Below are 18,051 nucleotides of genomic sequence, written 5' to 3' on the forward strand. Positions count from 1 at the left end.
GATTGTTTGCATAATAAGTATATCCAAGAAGCATCTTTATCAGTATGGATTTATGGGTTTAACTTCTAAAGAATAAAAAAGCAAGGCTTGAGTTGGACATAGGAATCCATTTAATTGTTGGCTTTTGTTTCAAAGCTTCTCAGTTGGGGGAGGCAGGGCTTTGGTGCAGCTGTTAATACGTCACTTAGGATATCCACAACCCATAGTGGAGTGCCTGGGATTGCGTCCCAACTCTGCTCCCAATTCCAGCTCCCTACTAAGGCAAACTCTGGGAGGTAGCAGTTGATGGGTCAAGAAGAAAAGGTCCCTGCCCCCACCTGGGATTGGGTTCCAGGCTCATGGCTGCAGCCTGACCCCGTCCCAGTGGTTACAGGCATTTGGGGGATGAACCAGCAAATGAAAGATGGCTCTCAATCTCTGTCTCTCTGTCTCTTTATCTCTGTCTCTCCCTCTGTTTGTCTCAGTATCTCTACCTTTCAAATAAAATGCAAACAAATCGATAAACTTTTTCAAAATGTTAGTTCTGATGCATAGTCTAGTTTGGAAACCCTAGGGAAGCTAGGCTTTGATCACGTGTCATGACAATAGTCCTTGGATCATTCATTGTCTGTGTGACCTAAGGCCGCTTACTTACACCCTCTGGACCTAAATGTTTTCAGTGAGTAGATCCAATAGTACCACTTCCTGTGGAAAGAATTAAATGAGGTATTTTTGTAAAGATGGTGCCTGGAACATAGTCAGTGCAACATAAATGTTGGTTTTTATTCACAACAGAATCCAATTCAGCCTCTTCATTTGAAATTTGGAATAAACCAAAGCCAATGATATACTATGGATTTCATGTGTTTTGTGGTTTTTAGTTTTTTGGTTCCTGTTTTATTTATCCTTCAGTTCATAAATAATCCACTGAAATCCATCCACTGATTCACTTCCCAGATGGCCACAACGGCTGGGGCTGCTCCATTCTGAAGCGAGGAGCTTCTCCCAGGTCTCCCACATGGGCACAGGGGCCCAAGGACTTGGGCCATCTTCTGCTGCTTTCCCAGGCCATAGCAGAGAGCTAGATTGGAAGTGGAGCAGCAGGGTCTTGAATCAGCACCTACATGGGATACTAACACTGTAGGCAGCGGCTTTACCCACCACGCCATAGCGCCAGCCTGCTCTACTTCTAGTCTAGCTCCCTGCTAATGCACCTGGGAAGGTAGCAGAAGATGGCCCAGGTGCTTGCATCCACGTGGGAGACCTGGAAGAAGCTTTGGCTCCTGGCTTCAGCCTGGCCCAGACTCAGCTATTTGGGGAGTGAACCAGCAGATAGAAGACCTTTCATTTTCCCTCTCTTTAACTTTGCCTTTCCAATAAATAAAATTAATCTTTGAAAAATGGAATAATAACTTTCTGTTCATAAAAATTTTCTCATAGCTAGTGAGGAGCAAAGTATTTGGGGGCATAATGAGGCTGTAGGAGTAGACCCACTATGTGCAATGTATGATAAGTCAGGTTGAACATTTTATAATGATTTATAATTTTGAAATAGTTTTTATTGATTTTGTTTATAAAAATATAGAAGGTAGGAATAGGTCAATCCAGTCTCTTCTCAGTGCAGGGGGAATGGGAGCAGGGAAAGTTTTCTCTGTTGGAAACCTCACATGAGAAGCCAGGGCTGCTATGCAAGTGGCTGACACTGCAATGGATGCTCCATATTTTACTTTTGGTTTGTTTGAGGGAGAGAGAGAGAGAGAGAGAGACATGCAGATAGAGAGAGCCTTCATCCACTGGTTCATTCTCCAAACGCCTACAATAGCCAGGGCTGGACCCTGCAAGGGCTAAAAGCCAGAAACTCAATCCAGGTCTGCTATATGGATGGCAGGGCCTCAATTATTTGAGCCATCACTATTGCCCCCCAGGGTCCACAGAGGAACACATCAAAGCGATATATATATATATATATATATATATATATATATATAATGTAATACAAAGATATTGGTGCCCCAGTATGGGATAGGGGCATCATAACTGCTAGGCCAAACACCCACCTCTAAGCTCCACATTTTGTTTAAGACTGCATCCCAGCACTAAGGATGGGCCTGACCCTACTAGATGCACAATAAATGCTTAACGAGTGAATAATTCAGACTGGTTAGGAAAGGATAGTCTACAGGAGAAAAGAGATACATGATCTATTTTTAAATGTAAAAGATACCCCAACTCAAACTACAACAGCATCAGCTGCCAGGAGGCAAAGAGTAGATCAGTCTCCTTCAGCACTGTGCATCCAGCACCTTGCCCGCAGGCACTCAGTAGTATGTGGAAGATGAGTATGTATTGGCTGAGTAGTGTCAGTTAGAGACTCCTAGGAGAACTTAATTTGTGAATAGACATTAAAATGATTTACAGGAACCGGCGTTGTGGTGTAGCTGGTGAAGCTACTCCCTGTGATGCTGGCACCCCATATTGGAGTGCTGCTTTGAGTTTCAGTTGCTCTGCTTCCTGGGAAGGCAGTGGAAGATGACCCAAATGCTTGGGCCCCTGCTACCCATGTGGGAGACCTGTATAGAGTCCTGTCTCCTGGCCTTGGCCTGGCCTAGTCCTGGCCGTTGCAGCCATCTGGGGGGTGAACCAGCAGATGAAAGATGCCTCTCTCTCTCTCTCTCTCTTGCTCTTCTTTTCAAATAAATAAGTGAATCTTTTAAAAAATGAATTGAAGTTAATATATATCATTATTTTTATCTAATGGACACTTTTACTTAGCTTTAGTGGATACCCCTACAACCTTATCTATCCTACAAATTTCCATTATGTTTACGCACAGTTTTGTCCAAGTAAAAGTCTTTCCAGCAAGCTCTGTCCAAATTGCCACAAATGCCAAGTTAATGGACTATAATACAATCCAAAGAAAAGATTTAGCACAACCGGTTCTTTCTCTCCATCATAAACAAGCCACACACCTCAGTGTGTAGGCGTGCATAGCCACACACAAGCATACAGATCTGAAGTCTTACAGCCTCGTTTTTTGTTTCTCTACCTTGCCCAGACAGTGAAAGAGGAAAGGATCATTTTCATCATTGATGAGGCCCAGTTTGTGGATTACGCCTCCTGGATCTTTATGGAGAAGCTTATCCGAACCGTTCCCATCTTCATCATCATGTCGCTGTCTCCCTTCACTGAAATTCCTTGTGCAGCGGCCAGTGCCATAATGAAGAACAGGAACACCACCTACGTCACCCTGGGAGCAGTACAGCCCAACGACATCCGCAACAAGGTCTGTCTTGACCTCAATGTGAGCAGCATCCCCAAAGAACTGGACTTGTAAGTAACCTGGTGCTGTACCGAGCTCTTTCCGTCTGCACTCACTGCCCAGGCCCAGGTGTGATCAGATTGAGTAGCACCTGTCTTGAAGTATCCAGTTCAGTATCCTTGGTGGTGACACCTGAACCGGTGGTCACTGGGTTGGATGGTGTGTACCTTTTCCATCTTATGTCCCTGTTCTACACCTTCTCAGACTTGCTCAGTGGGTTTGTTTTCTTTCCATTGTGCAAGTTATGGATATATTCACTCTACTTACTTATTTTTAATTAATTTATTGTGTTTATCTGAAAGACAGACAAGGACAGAGATCCTCATCCTCTGGTTCGCTCCACAGATGCCTGCAATATCTAAAGTTGGGCCAGGCTAAAGCCAGAAGCCCAAAACTCCATCTAGGTCTCCCACACGGGTGGCAGGGACTCGAGTACTTGAGCCATCTTCTGCTTTCAGGGTACACACTAGCAGGAAGCTGGATTAGAAGGGGAGCAGTTAGAACTCAAACCAGGTGCTCCAGTATGGAATGCAGGCATCTCAGGCAGCACCTTTTTTAAAAAAAAAAAAAAAAAAAAGATGAATTTATTTGGGAGAGAGAGAGAGAGACTGATCTTCCATCCACTAGTTCACTCTCCAAATGGACACAACCACCAGGGCTGGGCCTGGCCAAAGCCAGGAATCAGGAGTTTCATTTGGTCTCACACATGGGTGCAGGGGCCCAAGCACTTGGGTCATCTTCTGCCGCTTTCCCAGGCCATTAGCAAGGAGCTGGATCAGAAGTGGAGCAGCCAGGACTTGAACCAGTGTCCATATGGGATGCTGTTGTCGCAGGCAGCGGCTTTGCCTGCTACACCACCCACAATGCTGGTTCCTCCCAACCCACAAGCAGCATCTTAACCACTACACCAGTTGTCTACCCTGTATTCACTTTATTTCTTTATTCTTATTTTGAAGATTAAACCTTTTTCACCATATGTTTATTTTGTTTATTTGAAAGGGAGAGAGAGAGAGAGAGAGAGAGAGAGAGAGAGAGGTGGAGAGATTTCTTCACCCACTAGTACACTCCCCTCCAAATGCCTGAGACAGCGAGGACCCAGCCAGGCCGTAGCCAGGAGCTGAAACTGAGTCCCAGCCTCCTGTGTGGGTGGCAGTGACCCAAGGTCTTGAGCCGTCATCTGCTGCTTCCCAGAGTGCACATTCGCAGGGCTCTGACTGGTAGCACAGCTAGACTGAACCAAGTGCGCACTTTGATATCGGATGTGGGCTCCCCAAGGGGTGCTGAGCCAAATGCCACCCCTCTTCTGGGGAGTCTCTTTTTTAACCTAGAAACCTATACAAACTTTATGCATTTTATAAATACAAATTTAGCAACATAGGGTGTCGCTCCCCGTCTTCGTGGAGGAACGACACAGGACCCTGCGCTGTTCTTTTGTCTGCTCGGCCCTCCCCGGGTTTGCTGCTGGTTCTTCCCGGGTTGGCTACCAACCCTTCCACCTCCGTGGAAGGGCGGTTCCCCCTAGCCACTTTCCCCACTTCCACGGGGGAGCGGCACACCGCCGGCCGGCTCGCTCGGGGGCTGCACAGGTGTTCCTTCAGATAGATGTTCCTGGTGCATGTTGTCTCTCTCCTCCTTTATAGTCCTCTTCCACCAATCCCAACTCTGCTACCCACACGCCGAGTACGCTGCTCTCCTCCAATCAGGAGCAGGTCCTGCTGTTTATTGGTTGAACTGGAGGCAGCTGTGTAGAAGCTGTTTTTACTCCTCTCCCAGCGCCATATTGTGGGAGAGCAGATGCATAGAATAAGTCTTAATTCCAGTAACTTAGCTTAGTCCAAGTTGCTCCCCACAATAGGGATTCTTCCCAACCTACCCTCCCTCCCACCCTTCCTCCTCCCTCTCCTATTCCCATTCTTATTTTTTACCAAGATCTATTTTCAACTAACTTTTACACATAAGATTAACCCTATACTAAGTAAAGAGTTCAACAAATAGTATGAGAAAAAAAAAAAAAAAAACTGCCCCGAGACAAGGGTTGTTCAAAGTCATCACATCTCAAAGTGTCAATTTCACTTATCTAGATTACCTTTTAGTGTCAATTTCACTTAGATCAGGGAGAACAGAGGTATTTGCCTTTTTGAGACTGGGGGAGTCTTGACAGCGGCCCCCTTCACAAAGCAGACAATATCTCTTCTTTAGCTGGCTTTTTACAGCCAGTCTTATATATGGCTGGGAAAACACCCTATCTGTTCTTCCTAATAAGTCTGCCTTGGGGCTTGTGTTGTGATGCAGAGGGGAAAGCCACTGCCTGGTTTGTGTCCTGGCTGCTCCACTTCTGATCCAGCTCCCTGCTCATGGCCCAGGGAAAGCCGCAGAAGATGACTGTGATGAAGCTCCTGGCTCCTGGCATCAGCCTGGCTCAGCCCTGGCCATTGCAGCCACTTGGGGAGTGAACCAATGGACATTCCAGGTCTCCCACGTGGGTAGCAGGGGATCAAGCACTTGGGTAATCCTCTGCTGCTTTACGGGGCTCATTAGCAGGGAGTGGAAATGCCAGACTCAAACCAGTGTCCATATGAGATGCCAGTGTTGCAGGTGGTGACTTAACCCTCTACGCCACAGTGTCGGCTCTATAAATAAATCTTTTTTAAAAAATCTGCCTTTGGGGACCGGCACTGTAGTGTAGTAGGCTAAGCCTCTGCCTGTGGAGCCGGCATCCCTTATGGGCTCTGGTTCGTGTCCCAGCTGCCCCTCTTCCGATTCAGCCCTCTGCTACAGCCTGGGAAAGCAGTGGAAGATGGCCCAAATGCTTGGGCCCCTGCTCCCACTTGGAAGACCCAGAAGCAGCTCCTGACTCTTGGCTCCTGGCTCCTGGCTTCAGATCAGCCCTGCTCCGGCCATTGCAGCCTTTTGGGGAGTGAACCAGAGGATGGAAGACCTTTCTCTCTGTCTGTCCCTCTCTCTGTCTGTAACTCTGCCTCTCAAAGAAATAAGATCTTTAAAAAAAAAATCTGCCTTGTTCCTGGAAGGAAGATGTCTTCGACATCATTTAAAATAACTCCTGGCCCAGCCCTAGGTTTTGCAGGCATTTGGGGAGCAAATCAGTAGATGAAAGGTCTATCTTTGTCTGTCTCTCTTGGTTTCTCTGTCTGCCTTTCAAATAAAAATGAAAATAAATAAATGGAAATTTAGAAAATAGGTCCAGGTATGAATTTGTTTCACCTCCCCCTCTCTATACACACACACACACACACACGCGTGCGCATTTACCTTTTGATTTAGCAATTCTAATTCTAGAAATCTATGTCAAAGATACAGTAACAGAAATATGAAACAACATGGGCAAAGTTTTTACTGGGACATCATTTGGAATGATAAAATACTGGGAACAATCCCAATGTTCATTCCAAGAGAATAGGTTGAGTAACCGGTCAACACAATGGAGCAGCATACACCAACAAAAAGAAATGAGAGGGAACTACTTACATGAAAGAGAGCCCAGGATACATTGTTGAGTGAAAAAAAAAAAAAACAAGATGCAGCTCAGTATGCAATGTGCATCCTGTGCTGTCTTTTAAATAAGGGTTGAGAGAGAGAGAGAGAGAGTGCATTTCTTTCTATTCTTTAAAAGAAACATCAGAAGGATAAACCAAAAGCCCGTAGGGTGGAGGAAGAAAGCAAGACTGAAGGTGTGCCTTATTATATATAGTTTGGCTTCGGAAACATAGAAATAATTTTGCATAATTAAGAAAGTGAGTTAGAAGGCAAAAAGCAATTGTTAAAATATGGAAACAAAGAGAACGTGAGAAGAAATTATTGTCAAGTGATTGAGAAGCTCAAATATTTTTTTCTTCCTGAAAGCAAGGTGGTTCACCAGTGTAAGCAGGTTGCCCTGTCTTAACAACAGGTACTTGGTGGAAGGGAGCTGCGGGATCCCATTTTACTGCGAAGAATTGGTAAAGAACCTCGACCACCACAGGGTGCTTGTTTTCCAACAGATGGAGACTGAGGAAAAGACCAAAGTGACCTGGAATAACCTGTTCAGTAAGTCCCACAGAGATGGTTCTTTCTCACTCTGTCCTGCGGTGAGGGTGCCAAGAAGGGATTCTTCCATAGGCGAATACTGTAGGATCAGAAGGTTTTAGGGGTCAAGAAATACTGGATATGTGTGGTATTCCAGATTGCAAGAGAATATCACGTTGCCTGGGACTGACTGAACTGGGCTAAGGAATATATATACCTCCGACAATCATGAAACAAATCGGAGAAATCTGAAGGTTCAGGATCAGAACTAGAGATAACTTAGATGTTACCTGGCGGGGGGAGGGGGTGGGAGGCAGGAGTCCTTGTTTTCTGGCAGTTAAAATTATTAGCTCAAAATGAATTGTCGGGGTTGGCATTGTGGTGCAGCAGGTCAAGCCCATATCAGAGTCTTGGGTGTTCCACTTCCAATCCAGCTCCATGTAAGTGTGCCTGGGAAAGCAGTGGAAGATGGCCCAGATATTTAGGCCTCTGCCACCCACCTGGGAGACCAGGATGGAGTGCCTGGCTCCTGGTTTCAGTGCGGCCTAGCCCTGGCTGTTGTGGCCATTTGGAGAGTGAACCAGCATACAGCAAATGGAGGATCTCTCTTGCTGTCTCAAATTAGATAAGCCTATCTTTAATTAAAAAAAAAAAAAAAGAATTGTCCGCAAATTCCCTTGCTAAAGAGCTGTACAGGTGATTGAAATGTGAGATGATGACATGAAGGAGAATAGCTGGAATTTTTAGGACAATAGTTTTAGTGCAAGGAGAAGGGTAGGGGACAGAGATGGGATAAGAAAGCAAGTCAGGTCATACATAAGAGTGTTAATTGTTAAACTAACAACAGGAGGCACTGTGCACTAACTTCCCATGCAGGACCTCTGTCCTCCAAGAGTTGTGTTATGAGAGTTAATAGTAAAACTTGTTCTCAAAGATTTACTTCGTTTTAGTGTATTAAGTGGAGGATATTCTTATGTCTCATAAGCTATAATTATGTCTAAGCACTCACAAAAGATGTATCATTCTTGGGTTCTTCTTTAAAGTTAGCTAAGTTTCTCAAAAGAGAAGAATACTTAAAAAATGTGAAATTAACTTTGAGATGCAATGACTGAACAGCCCTTGTCTCAACTGTTGAGGAACAGGTTTTTTTTTTTTTTTTTTTCACATACAATTTGTTGAGCTCTTTACTTAGTATAGAGTTAATCTTCTGTGCATAAATTCAAAATAGATTTTAGTAAAAAACAAGACTGGGTATAATAGGAGAAGGAGGAGGAAGAGGGATGGGAGTGTGGGTGGGGAGGCTGGTATGGTGGGAAGAATCACTGTGTTCCTAAAGTCGTATTTATGAAATGCATGAAGTTTGTATTCCTTAAATAAAATGTTTCTTTGTGGGGGGGAGAAAGAAAAATTAAGCCTCTGATATGTACCTTAATGATGTTTAAAAATTAACTCTAGCACAGTCTTTTTTTGTAAAACAGAACGTCAACAATAAAATTGCAAAGTGTTGTAAAAAAAATTAGAAAAAAAGAAAGTCAGAATGTAGATAAGGGCCGTTGCTGTGGTGTAGTGGGTTTAGCCTCCACCTGAAGCACCGGCATCCCATATCATCGCTGGTTCAAGACCCAGCTGCTCCTCTTCTGATCTCGCTCTCTACTATGGCCTGGGAAAGAAATAGAAAATGATCCAAGTGCTTGGGCCCCTGCACTCATGTGGGAGACCTGGAAGAAGCTCCTGGCTCCTGGCTTTGGATAGGCCCAGCTCTGGCTGTTGTAGCCATTTGGGGAGTAAACCAGCAGATGGCAGACCTTTCATTCTGTCTCTCCCTCTCTCTGTAACTCTGCTTGCAAAAATCTTAAAAAAAAAAAAAAAAAAAAAGAGGAAGAAGAAGAAGAAAGAAAAAGAATGTAAATAAAGGATTGAGATTAGAGATAGCATTTTTACCAGGGCTTGTTTGCACTCTCTGGCTTTTCTGGGTTGCCTGATTCTTCAGCTCCAGTCTGGGATATCTTTTTTTTTTTTTTTGTAGATTTATTTATTTTATTTGAAAGACAGAGAGAGAGAGAGATAGGTCTTCCATCTGCTGGTTCACTCCCCAAATGGCTGCAACACCTGGAGCTGGGCCAGGAGCTTTTTCTGGGTCTGCCATGTGGGTTCAGGGGCCCAAGCACTTGAGCCATCTTCTGCTGCTTTCCCAGGTGCATTAGCAGGGAACTGAATTGGAAGTGGGGCAGCTGGGTCTCAAACCAACACCCATAATGGATGCTGGCACTGCAGGCAGTGGCTTTACCTGCTATGCCACAGCGCCAGCCCCTCAGGCAAAAAAGAAACCCAGGGACTTCACTGCCAGATTCTTCCTTGGGTGGCACAGTCCCTAGCTGGCCTGACTTCTCTCCATCTTCAGTGTCTTACTGCATTTGTTTCTGTATATAAAGTCCAGGGGCTTTAGTTGTATTTAGCAGGAGGAATAGGGAAAAACAGTCACCTCCATCTTCCTCCAAGTGGATCTTTATCGTTGGGTGGTTCATGTTAAGTGACCGTAACTTAACAGCCAGAAACACATGACACCTGCAGGATGAAAACTTTTCCAGTTCTGGTTCCAGACCCTTGCTTCTAATTGCCTGTTGTGGGTGACCACCTCAAACTCAGCACGTTGAAAATGTAACTCTTTCTCCTTTCTCTTAAACTGTACCAGTTCGATTAATGGCCTCATTTGTGTTTCTGTCACCTCCGTGGCTGTCTCGCTGGGGCCCCATTTCCTGCATGTCTTCAGTATTCGAGTGCCCCTTGCTGTACCCCTTACCTGGTCTATCCATCATTTCTCCATATTCCATTATGATAACATCTTTCCTAGTCTTCCCTGTGCTGTGCTTTAGCCTCTCCTGTATGCTGCTTCCAGTGTTAACTTTCCCAGAGAAATGAGTTGGATCACTGCTGTCCCCTGTTCAGGAACCTGTGACACTCCCCCATTGTCTGTGGAACGAGGTCCAGTCTTCCTAGAATGTTAAGTGCGCCACCTTCAAACCAGCTCTCCCAACCCCTCTCCCCCAGTAGCCTGCAGCACTACACGCACTGTACTTGACCACACAAGTGGTCACATTCACCTGGCCTGCAGCCATCCCGAGGCTCCTGAGTCTTTGCATTGATCTCTCCGTTTGGAATATCCCTTCATCCCTCCAGGACCAATCAGAATATGTCCTGAATCCACCACACCTGAATTAATTGTTCTCTGTTCTCTGACATGTTGCTCTTTGCTCCTTAGCTTCCTGGTATTGTGATTAGTTACCTGTACATCCCTCCGGGCAGCTTGTAAGCTTCTGGAGGGCCGGAAGTATGGGCTGTCCTCATTCATAGCCTCCGAGGGATGAGAATGCAGGAACTCCCTAATCATCTGGTCCTGTGTTGATGCGAGCTGCCTGTCACTGATTGCGCCCACTCAGGCAGCACCTGTTCACTCCCTGGCCATCCAGCTCTTTGTGTACATGACTCAGCTCTCCAGGAGACCAGGAACGTGGTTATGGTCACCTTTATATTTCTGCCACCTCACCCATTGCGGGGTCTTGAAGATACCGAGCATTACTAGAGGGATAAATCAGTAACGCACTTTGGAGTACCTGGAGATCAAAGTGCTAACCAAGGTGATCTTCCAGCCTTGCCATTTTAAAATCTCTTCCTGACAGTGGCCATGTCCGACCTGGAGCACAGAGCCCCACAGAATGAGTTTGTATCTGAGTGTGGGCACGCGAATGCACGCACAAGTGTATGTTAGCACAAACTATGAGATAAGATACGTCCCGACCATCTGACAGCAAATCACGTTTCTGTAGAGCTCTGTGTACTATGGAAGTCATCAATAGTTCCACTCTTTGTTCTGAGATATGGTGGGGGGGAGACAACATTTCTGAGGAAACTTAGATTTTCATGAATAAGTTTTATTTGAAACAAGGTATTCCAGAATATGTTTTGAGCAAACGCACATCTGTGCCCACTCTTTCTCCCAGGAGACCCACTTCAAGTCTATGGGAAAATCATGCTTTTTTTTTTTTTTTTTTTAATTGGGGACCAGTGTAGTAGGTTAAGCTTCTCTGCCTGCGGCACTGGCATCCCATATGGGCACCCGTTCAAGACCCAGCTGCTCCACTTCTGGTCCAGCCCCTTGCTAATGCCCTGGGAAAGCAGTGGAAGATGGCTCAAGTGTTTGGACCCCTGCATTTTTGTGGGAGACCCGGAAGAAGCTCCTGGCTCCTGGTTTCAAATCGGCTTGGCTCTGGCTGTTTCAGCCATTTGTGGAGTGAACCGGATGGAAGACCTCTCTTTCTGTCTCTCTCTCTCTCTGTCTGTAACTCTGCCTGTCAGATAAATCTTAAAAATATTTCTATTTGAGGGGCCGGCACTGTGGTGCAGTGGGTTAACGCCCTGGCCTGAAGCGCCGGCATCCCATATGGGTGTCGGTTCGAGACCCGGCTGCCCCACTTCTGATCCAGGGCTCTGCTATGGCCTAGGAAGTAGATGATGACCGAAGCCCTTGGGCACCTGCACCCATGTGGGAGACCCGGAGGAAGCTCCTGGCACCTGGCTTCAGATCAGCATAGCTCCGGCTGTTGAGGCTGATTGGGGAGTGAACCATCGGGTGGAAGACCTCCCCCCCCCCTTCTCCCTGCCTTTCCTCTCTCTGTGTAACTCTGACTTTCAAATAAATAAATCTTAAAAAAAAAAATGCCTATTTGAAAGGCAGAAGGAGAGACAGAGACAGACCTTTCATTCACTGATTCACTCCCCCCAAATGTCTGCAGCAGCCACGAGGGCTGGGCAAGGTTGAACCCAGGAGCCTGAAACTCTGTCTGAGTCTCCTATGTTGGTGCTGGGGCCCAAGCATTTGAGCCATCTTCTACTGCTTTCCCAGGTGTATTAGCAGGGAGCTGCATTGGAAGTGGAGCAGCCAGGACATGAACCAGTGCCCATATGGGCTTGCCAACTTCATAGATGGTGGCTTAACCTGCTGTGCCTCAATGGTGGCCCTCAAAATAAGACTTTCTAAGACAGAAAGATGTCCCTTAATCTTTTTTTCCCCTTTTATCTCTCTATAGAGAATTTCATTAAGCCAACAGAGGAATTTAAAATGTCTGGTCTCGGTAATGAAGAAGGGACTGAAGAAATCTGTAAACTTGCAAGTGGTGTCAGACTGAAAAATCTGTCACCCCCGGCATCCTTAAAAGGTAAAGAAAATTTGACCTGGTATTCATGTTCTCGGACCTAGGTTCCACTTTGCTTTCTCTAGGATTTCCGTTGGACAAAGGGGAAATAGAGGAGCACCAGTTGTCTGTTCTGTGTGGCCCTGGATGGGGGCAGGCTCCGTGTTTGGCTTGGCTCCTCTGGGTCTGGTGTGAATACAGGTTTATTCAACTGCACAAAAGAGTGAAGTATGGTACATTTTCCATCGTACAGAAGCCAGATAAGGAAGGAGAGTACTACTGAGACATTTTCTGTCTGCTTTGACAAGAAACAGCAAATAAGGGAGTTTATGTCAGGGACGTATATTGTTCTTTTAAACCTATTCGTTCCTTCACTCATGAGAGAGACAGACGGAGCTGCCATCTGCTGGTTCACTCTTCAAATGCTCACTGCATCCCCCAATCACCGCTGGAACTGAGGCTGAAAGCCGGGACTCAGTCTAGATTTCCCATGTGGGTGGCAGGAACCAATCACTGGAGTTGTTAACCTGCCCCCCAAGATCTGCAAAAGAGGGGAGCTGGAATCAGGAGCAGAGCCAGGTGTCAAACCAGGGCACCCCAATGAAAGATATGGGCATTCCAATCAGCATCTTAACCAGCAGGCCAAACATCTGGCCCTGTTCCACTTTTTCAGAAAATTGACTTTCAAGCCATTTTTAGAATGCATTCAACTCCAGCTCATGCCACCCGTAAGTAATTTTAAATATTTAGAAAGATGACATAGGGACATGGGCAGGTTCTCAGTCTTCAAAAGAGCATCATTTATGTTCCATTCACCGTGTCTGCGGAAGTCAAAAGGTGAACTAACTTAACTTCTACTGTGTTCTGTAGACAAGTCCAGAAGTTCACATTCTGTCCCTCATGGGAAGACATCCTTGACCAGAAAGGTTCAGGGAGCCGTGTGAGCCACTGCACTCAAGCTGAGATGAGGAGTTCGGATTGGAGCTGTGAGCTCTCCGACACTTGATGATGACATAGGTGTGATCATGTGTGTCATGAGAACAGCTGAAACTCTGGGCCAGATGTAGAGAAGCCTTATTGCTAGGAGGTCCCAGGAGGGAGAGGAGCCAGGGAAGAGGATAGCAAGGACCAGCTGGGCATGTCAGCAAAGGACAGAAATGACAATCCCTCTTCCTTCCAACCACTGAGCCTGTCCTCTCCTTGCACCTCCTTGTCACACTTTAGCACATCAGAGCACCAGGAAATCAATCTTATTCCTGTCTGGTCATTGTGTGCCATGCATACGATTAGACAATAGCATCTGTATCTTTTGTTCTCCCAGCACAGTGTTATCTGTGAATGAGGTACTAAACAAATACTTCTAGGCCGGCGCCGCAGCTCACTAGGCTAATCCTCCGCCTTGCGGCGCCGGCACACCGGGTTCTAGTCCCGGTCGGGGCGCTGGATTCTGTCCCGGTTGCCCCTCTTCCAGGGCAGCTCTCTGCTATGGCCAGGGAGTGCAGTGGAGGATGGCCCAAGTGCTTGGGCCCTGCACCCCATGAGAGACCAGGATAAGTACCTGGCTCCTGCCATTGGATCAGTGCGGTGCGCCGGCCGCAGCGCGCCAGCCGCGGTGGCCATTGGAGGGTGAACCAACGGCAAAGGAAGACCTTTCTCTCTGTCTCTCTCTCTTACTGTCCACTCTGCCTGTCAAAAAATAAAAAATAATAAATAAATAAACAAACAAATACTTCTTTTGACTTTGCTTGGCTGGGTTTCTGTGTATAAGAACTGTAGAGCAGAATGGCTGTCCCCCTCTTGAACGTATTTGATAAAAAGACACTTAACCGGTTCCCTGTGATGTGGCTTTTCACCTGCAGAAATCTCTCTGGTCCAGCTGGATAGCATGAGCCTTTCCCACCAAATGTTGGTGAGATGTGCGGCCATCATTGGCCTGACCTTCACTACAGAGTTGTTGTTTGAGATTCTCCCTTGTTGGAACATGAAGATGATGATCAAGGCCCTGGCAACTCTAGTGGAATCCAACATTTTTGACTGCTTCCGGGATGGCAAGGATCTCCGACTGGCTCTGAAACAGAATGCAGCCTCCTTCGAGGTGCATAATCGCTCCTTGTCTCTGCAGCCCACTGAAGGCATAGGTGAGTAGCACCTGCAAGCGATCCACAGTTCCCCTCAGCAGAAGGCACACACCTAGGTCAAATAATTGGTCAGTGCTGATTTTGTTGCCTCCTGCCTGGTCAGAAACCCCTTTTCTGTTCTCTAGCTCACGGGGAAGAGGAGGAGCTTCGTGAACTGGAAAGCGAGGTGATTGAGTGCCACATCATTCGGTTCTGCAAGCCTATGATGCAGAAAACAGCCTATGAGCTGTGGCTCAAGGACCAGAAGAAAGCCATGCATTTGAAATGTGCCCGCTTCCTAGAGGAAAACGCCCACAGGTGCGACCACTGCCGAAGTGGGGACTTCATTCCCTATCACCACTTCACAGTAGACATTCGGCTCAACACCCTGGACATGGACACCATTAAGAAGATGGCTACATCCCATGGATTTGAAAGTAAACTTTTTTTGTTCCTAATGAATGCTGACTATTCCTGGGAAATCTGGAGATTAAGGTCTAGAAGGGAGTGGGTCTGAACCTGCAAGGTGTTGAATCTGCTAAGTTGAGGAAGGTATAAGTAGCTGAATCCAGCAGAAACCATCTCCCTGTGAGACTGTCAGGACAGGTGTCAGGATAAGGGGTTCCTTATCTTTATCCCAGCCAAATGGGGTATGACTAGAGGTCCAATTAAATATCCTGCTTATGGCCGGCGCCGCGGCTCACTAGGCTAATTCTCCGCCTAGCGGCGCCGGCACACCGGGTTCTAGTCCCGGTCGGGGCGCCGGATTCTGTCCCGGTTGCCCCTCTTCCAGGCCAGCCCTCTGCTGTGGCCAGGGAGTGCAGTGGAGGATGGCCCAGGTGCTTGGGCCCTGCACCCCATGGGAGACCAGGAAAAGCACCTGGCTCCTGGCTCCTGCCATCGGATCAGCGCGGTGCGCCGGCTGCAGCGCACCGGCCGCGGCGGCCATTGGAGGGTGAACCAACGGCAAAGGAAGACCTTTCTCTCTGTCTCTCTCTCTCACTGTCCACTCTGCCTGTCAAAAAAAAAAAAAAATATCCTGCTTATGTCACACCAAAGGATAGAATCCAAGAGTGTGTGGTCTGACATGATGACGTAGGAGAGTAAAAGCAACACGTGCCAGGCAGTGGTACGAATGCTGTTGCTTTGTTGTTCTAGTTTGAAATGGGGGGGGGGGGGTCCAGTGGGAAAAGACTTATGAGTGGGAGACAATTAGCCAGAGCTAAGCGGGTCAAAAAAGAAGACCCGGCTTCAGGGCATGGATTCGGGACCATCTAGAAAGCAAAAGCTAAAAAGTTGCAAACGGGTCATGTGATCTGGAAAAATGTAGCAGAGGAATCAGGGGGTATAAACCACCCCAAAACTCGGTCACTGCAGACATACAGGTGTCAGGCTTAGCACAGTGACACCAATTCCAGCCCTTATTCATGGGTAACCAGAAAGCAGCTAGTGAGTTGGCTGCCTGGTCGGAGGACCTCAGTGATTATGACTAAATCTGGTTGGGAAAGCAGAAGTTACAAAAATAGGACACATAATTTAAGGATGTGTTAAATCATGAAGAAATGTATGAAAAGTGCTTAGCACATAGTTGGTGCAAAATATTTGTTCTCATGCATTCTCTATTTCACTGCATTCTCATTAGATTCTCATATCAATCCCTTAGGGGATAGAAAATTGAGGTCTGGACACTTAAATCAATTATCTAACACCACAGAATAAGTGACAGACATTATTCAATCCCCAGTCAATCTAATTCCCATGCCCATGCACTATCCATCACTGTCTGAGCTTCCCAAGGTGTGGGGTTGGACTTTCCAGTAATACTAGCCTAGGAAATTGGAAGAGGTTTGTAGACAGACACACTATTAGGTAAGAATCGGAGAGTAAGGAAAGTGACTGCCTTTCAAGTCCATCTCAATCCTTGATCAGATTTGATCCAGGATTAGCAACTTTGCACTGTGGTACAAGCATATTTGTTAACACTGCACTAATACTTGCCAGGCTCTCTCTTTAAAAGAAAGAGAAAGGGGCCGGGGCTGTGGCTCAGTGGGTTAACGCCCTGGCCTGAAGCGCCAGCATCCCATATGGGCACCAGGTTCTAGTCCCAGCTGCTCCTCTTCCAATCCAGCTCTCTGCTATGGCCTGGGAAAGCAGTAGAGGATGGCCCAGATCCTTGGGCCCCTGCACCCATGAGGGAGACCTGGAAGAAGCTCCTGGCTCCTGGCTTTGGATCCGCGCAGCTCCGGCCATTGCAGCCATCTGGGGAGTGAACCAGTGGTTGGAAGAGCTTGCTCTCGCTCGCTCGCTCTCTCTCTCTCTCTGCCTCTGTAACTCTGCCTTCAAATAAATGGACAAATCTTAAAAAAAAAAAAAGTAGTGAAAACAAATTACCATCTTGTCCCTGATATTCCAGGAAAAGTGTTGAAGAAAAAGAAATACTAATATTATTATGAAAGTAGCATATATATAACATGATATTGAAATTGAAATTTGTACCAAGGCAGCAAGATACAATGACTGCTGCAGTGCAAGGGGAGGTGATAGGCAGATCTGAGGGACTTATCCTGGAACCCTTATCCAAATCTAAGACAAGGATGAGGGAGAGTGTGGACAATGTCGGATTTGTGAAGAGATGTGCTTGGCGAGCACTGATGAGGACCTGTGTGCTCTGCTTCCTTGACCACCAAAACATTGATAGGAGGGAGCTGACTGGAAGAGATGAAAGAGGAAGAGGACTATTCCAGACTGTGTGGGATAAGTGACTTTCTCTCAAGCCCAGTAAGGGATCCTCCTTGGGATCAGTAAGAGGACACAGACAGTCAGGGCCCTCCTCACTCCTAAGGGGGCTTCGGTGGCCTGACTGCACCGTGACCAAGCTTCCCCTCCCACAGGGTTTGGGAAAGGAAGTGTGAGGCTGTCCCCTGGGTCAGATGACATCCACGGGGGAGAAGAACCAAGCTAGAGGTGCCTTAAGTGCTTCCCGAGAGTAGTCATGGGAGTGGGAGAGGACCCCAACAAGTGGGTTGCTCGGACACAATGGGGCTAAGGGGACAGGCAGTGGAGAGTTGAAGTGCATGCGTTGCCCGAACCCAGGAAGCTTCATAAAGGAGCCCTGAGCAGGGCCATATTCACAGAAGCAATGAAAACGTTGATAGGAGGGAGCTGACTGGAGGAGATGAGGGGAAAGAGGAAGAGGAATATTCCAGACTGTGTGGGTAAGTCTCTCTCTCCCTCTCTCTCTCTCTCTCTCTTTCTCTCTCTCTCTCTCACACACACACACACGATTTGGTAGATTGACCTTTCACCTAAGTTGGCAGGTATTGGCTAGGTCAGTTTGGCTTTGCACAGGCTGGCGAGAGTCACCAAAGAAAGCAATCGCAGTTATTTTTGGCTTCTCCACTGAGCCTTGGCAGCCTGGCTCCGG

The 18,051-nt window shown here is 46.8% G+C and overlaps 1 protein-coding gene across 13 annotated transcripts in view; it reads left to right on the top strand.

Annotated features, from left to right (window-relative positions):
- Positions 1 to 18,051, top strand: part of ADCY10 (adenylate cyclase 10) — a 147,276-nt gene that overhangs the window by 85,631 nt on the left and 43,594 nt on the right. For all 13 annotated transcript variants that reach the window (XR_016236686.1, XR_016236687.1, XM_089336620.1 and 10 more), the window contains 5 exon segments: positions 3,035 to 3,309; positions 7,206 to 7,342; positions 12,406 to 12,534; positions 14,370 to 14,648; positions 14,774 to 15,064. Coding sequence is in view for 11 of the 13 variants with exons in the window: in XM_089336620.1 (XP_089192746.1) it covers positions 3,035 to 3,309; positions 7,206 to 7,342; positions 12,406 to 12,534; positions 14,370 to 14,648; positions 14,774 to 15,064 (1,111 nt within the window). In the remaining 2 variants the exon portion in view is untranslated.

This window comes from Oryctolagus cuniculus, chromosome 7 (genome assembly GCF_051225735.1).
Source record: "Oryctolagus cuniculus isolate XC-2025 breed Fujian yellow rabbit chromosome 7, ASM5122573v1, whole genome shotgun sequence".
NCBI lineage: Eukaryota > Metazoa > Chordata > Mammalia > Lagomorpha > Leporidae > Oryctolagus > Oryctolagus cuniculus.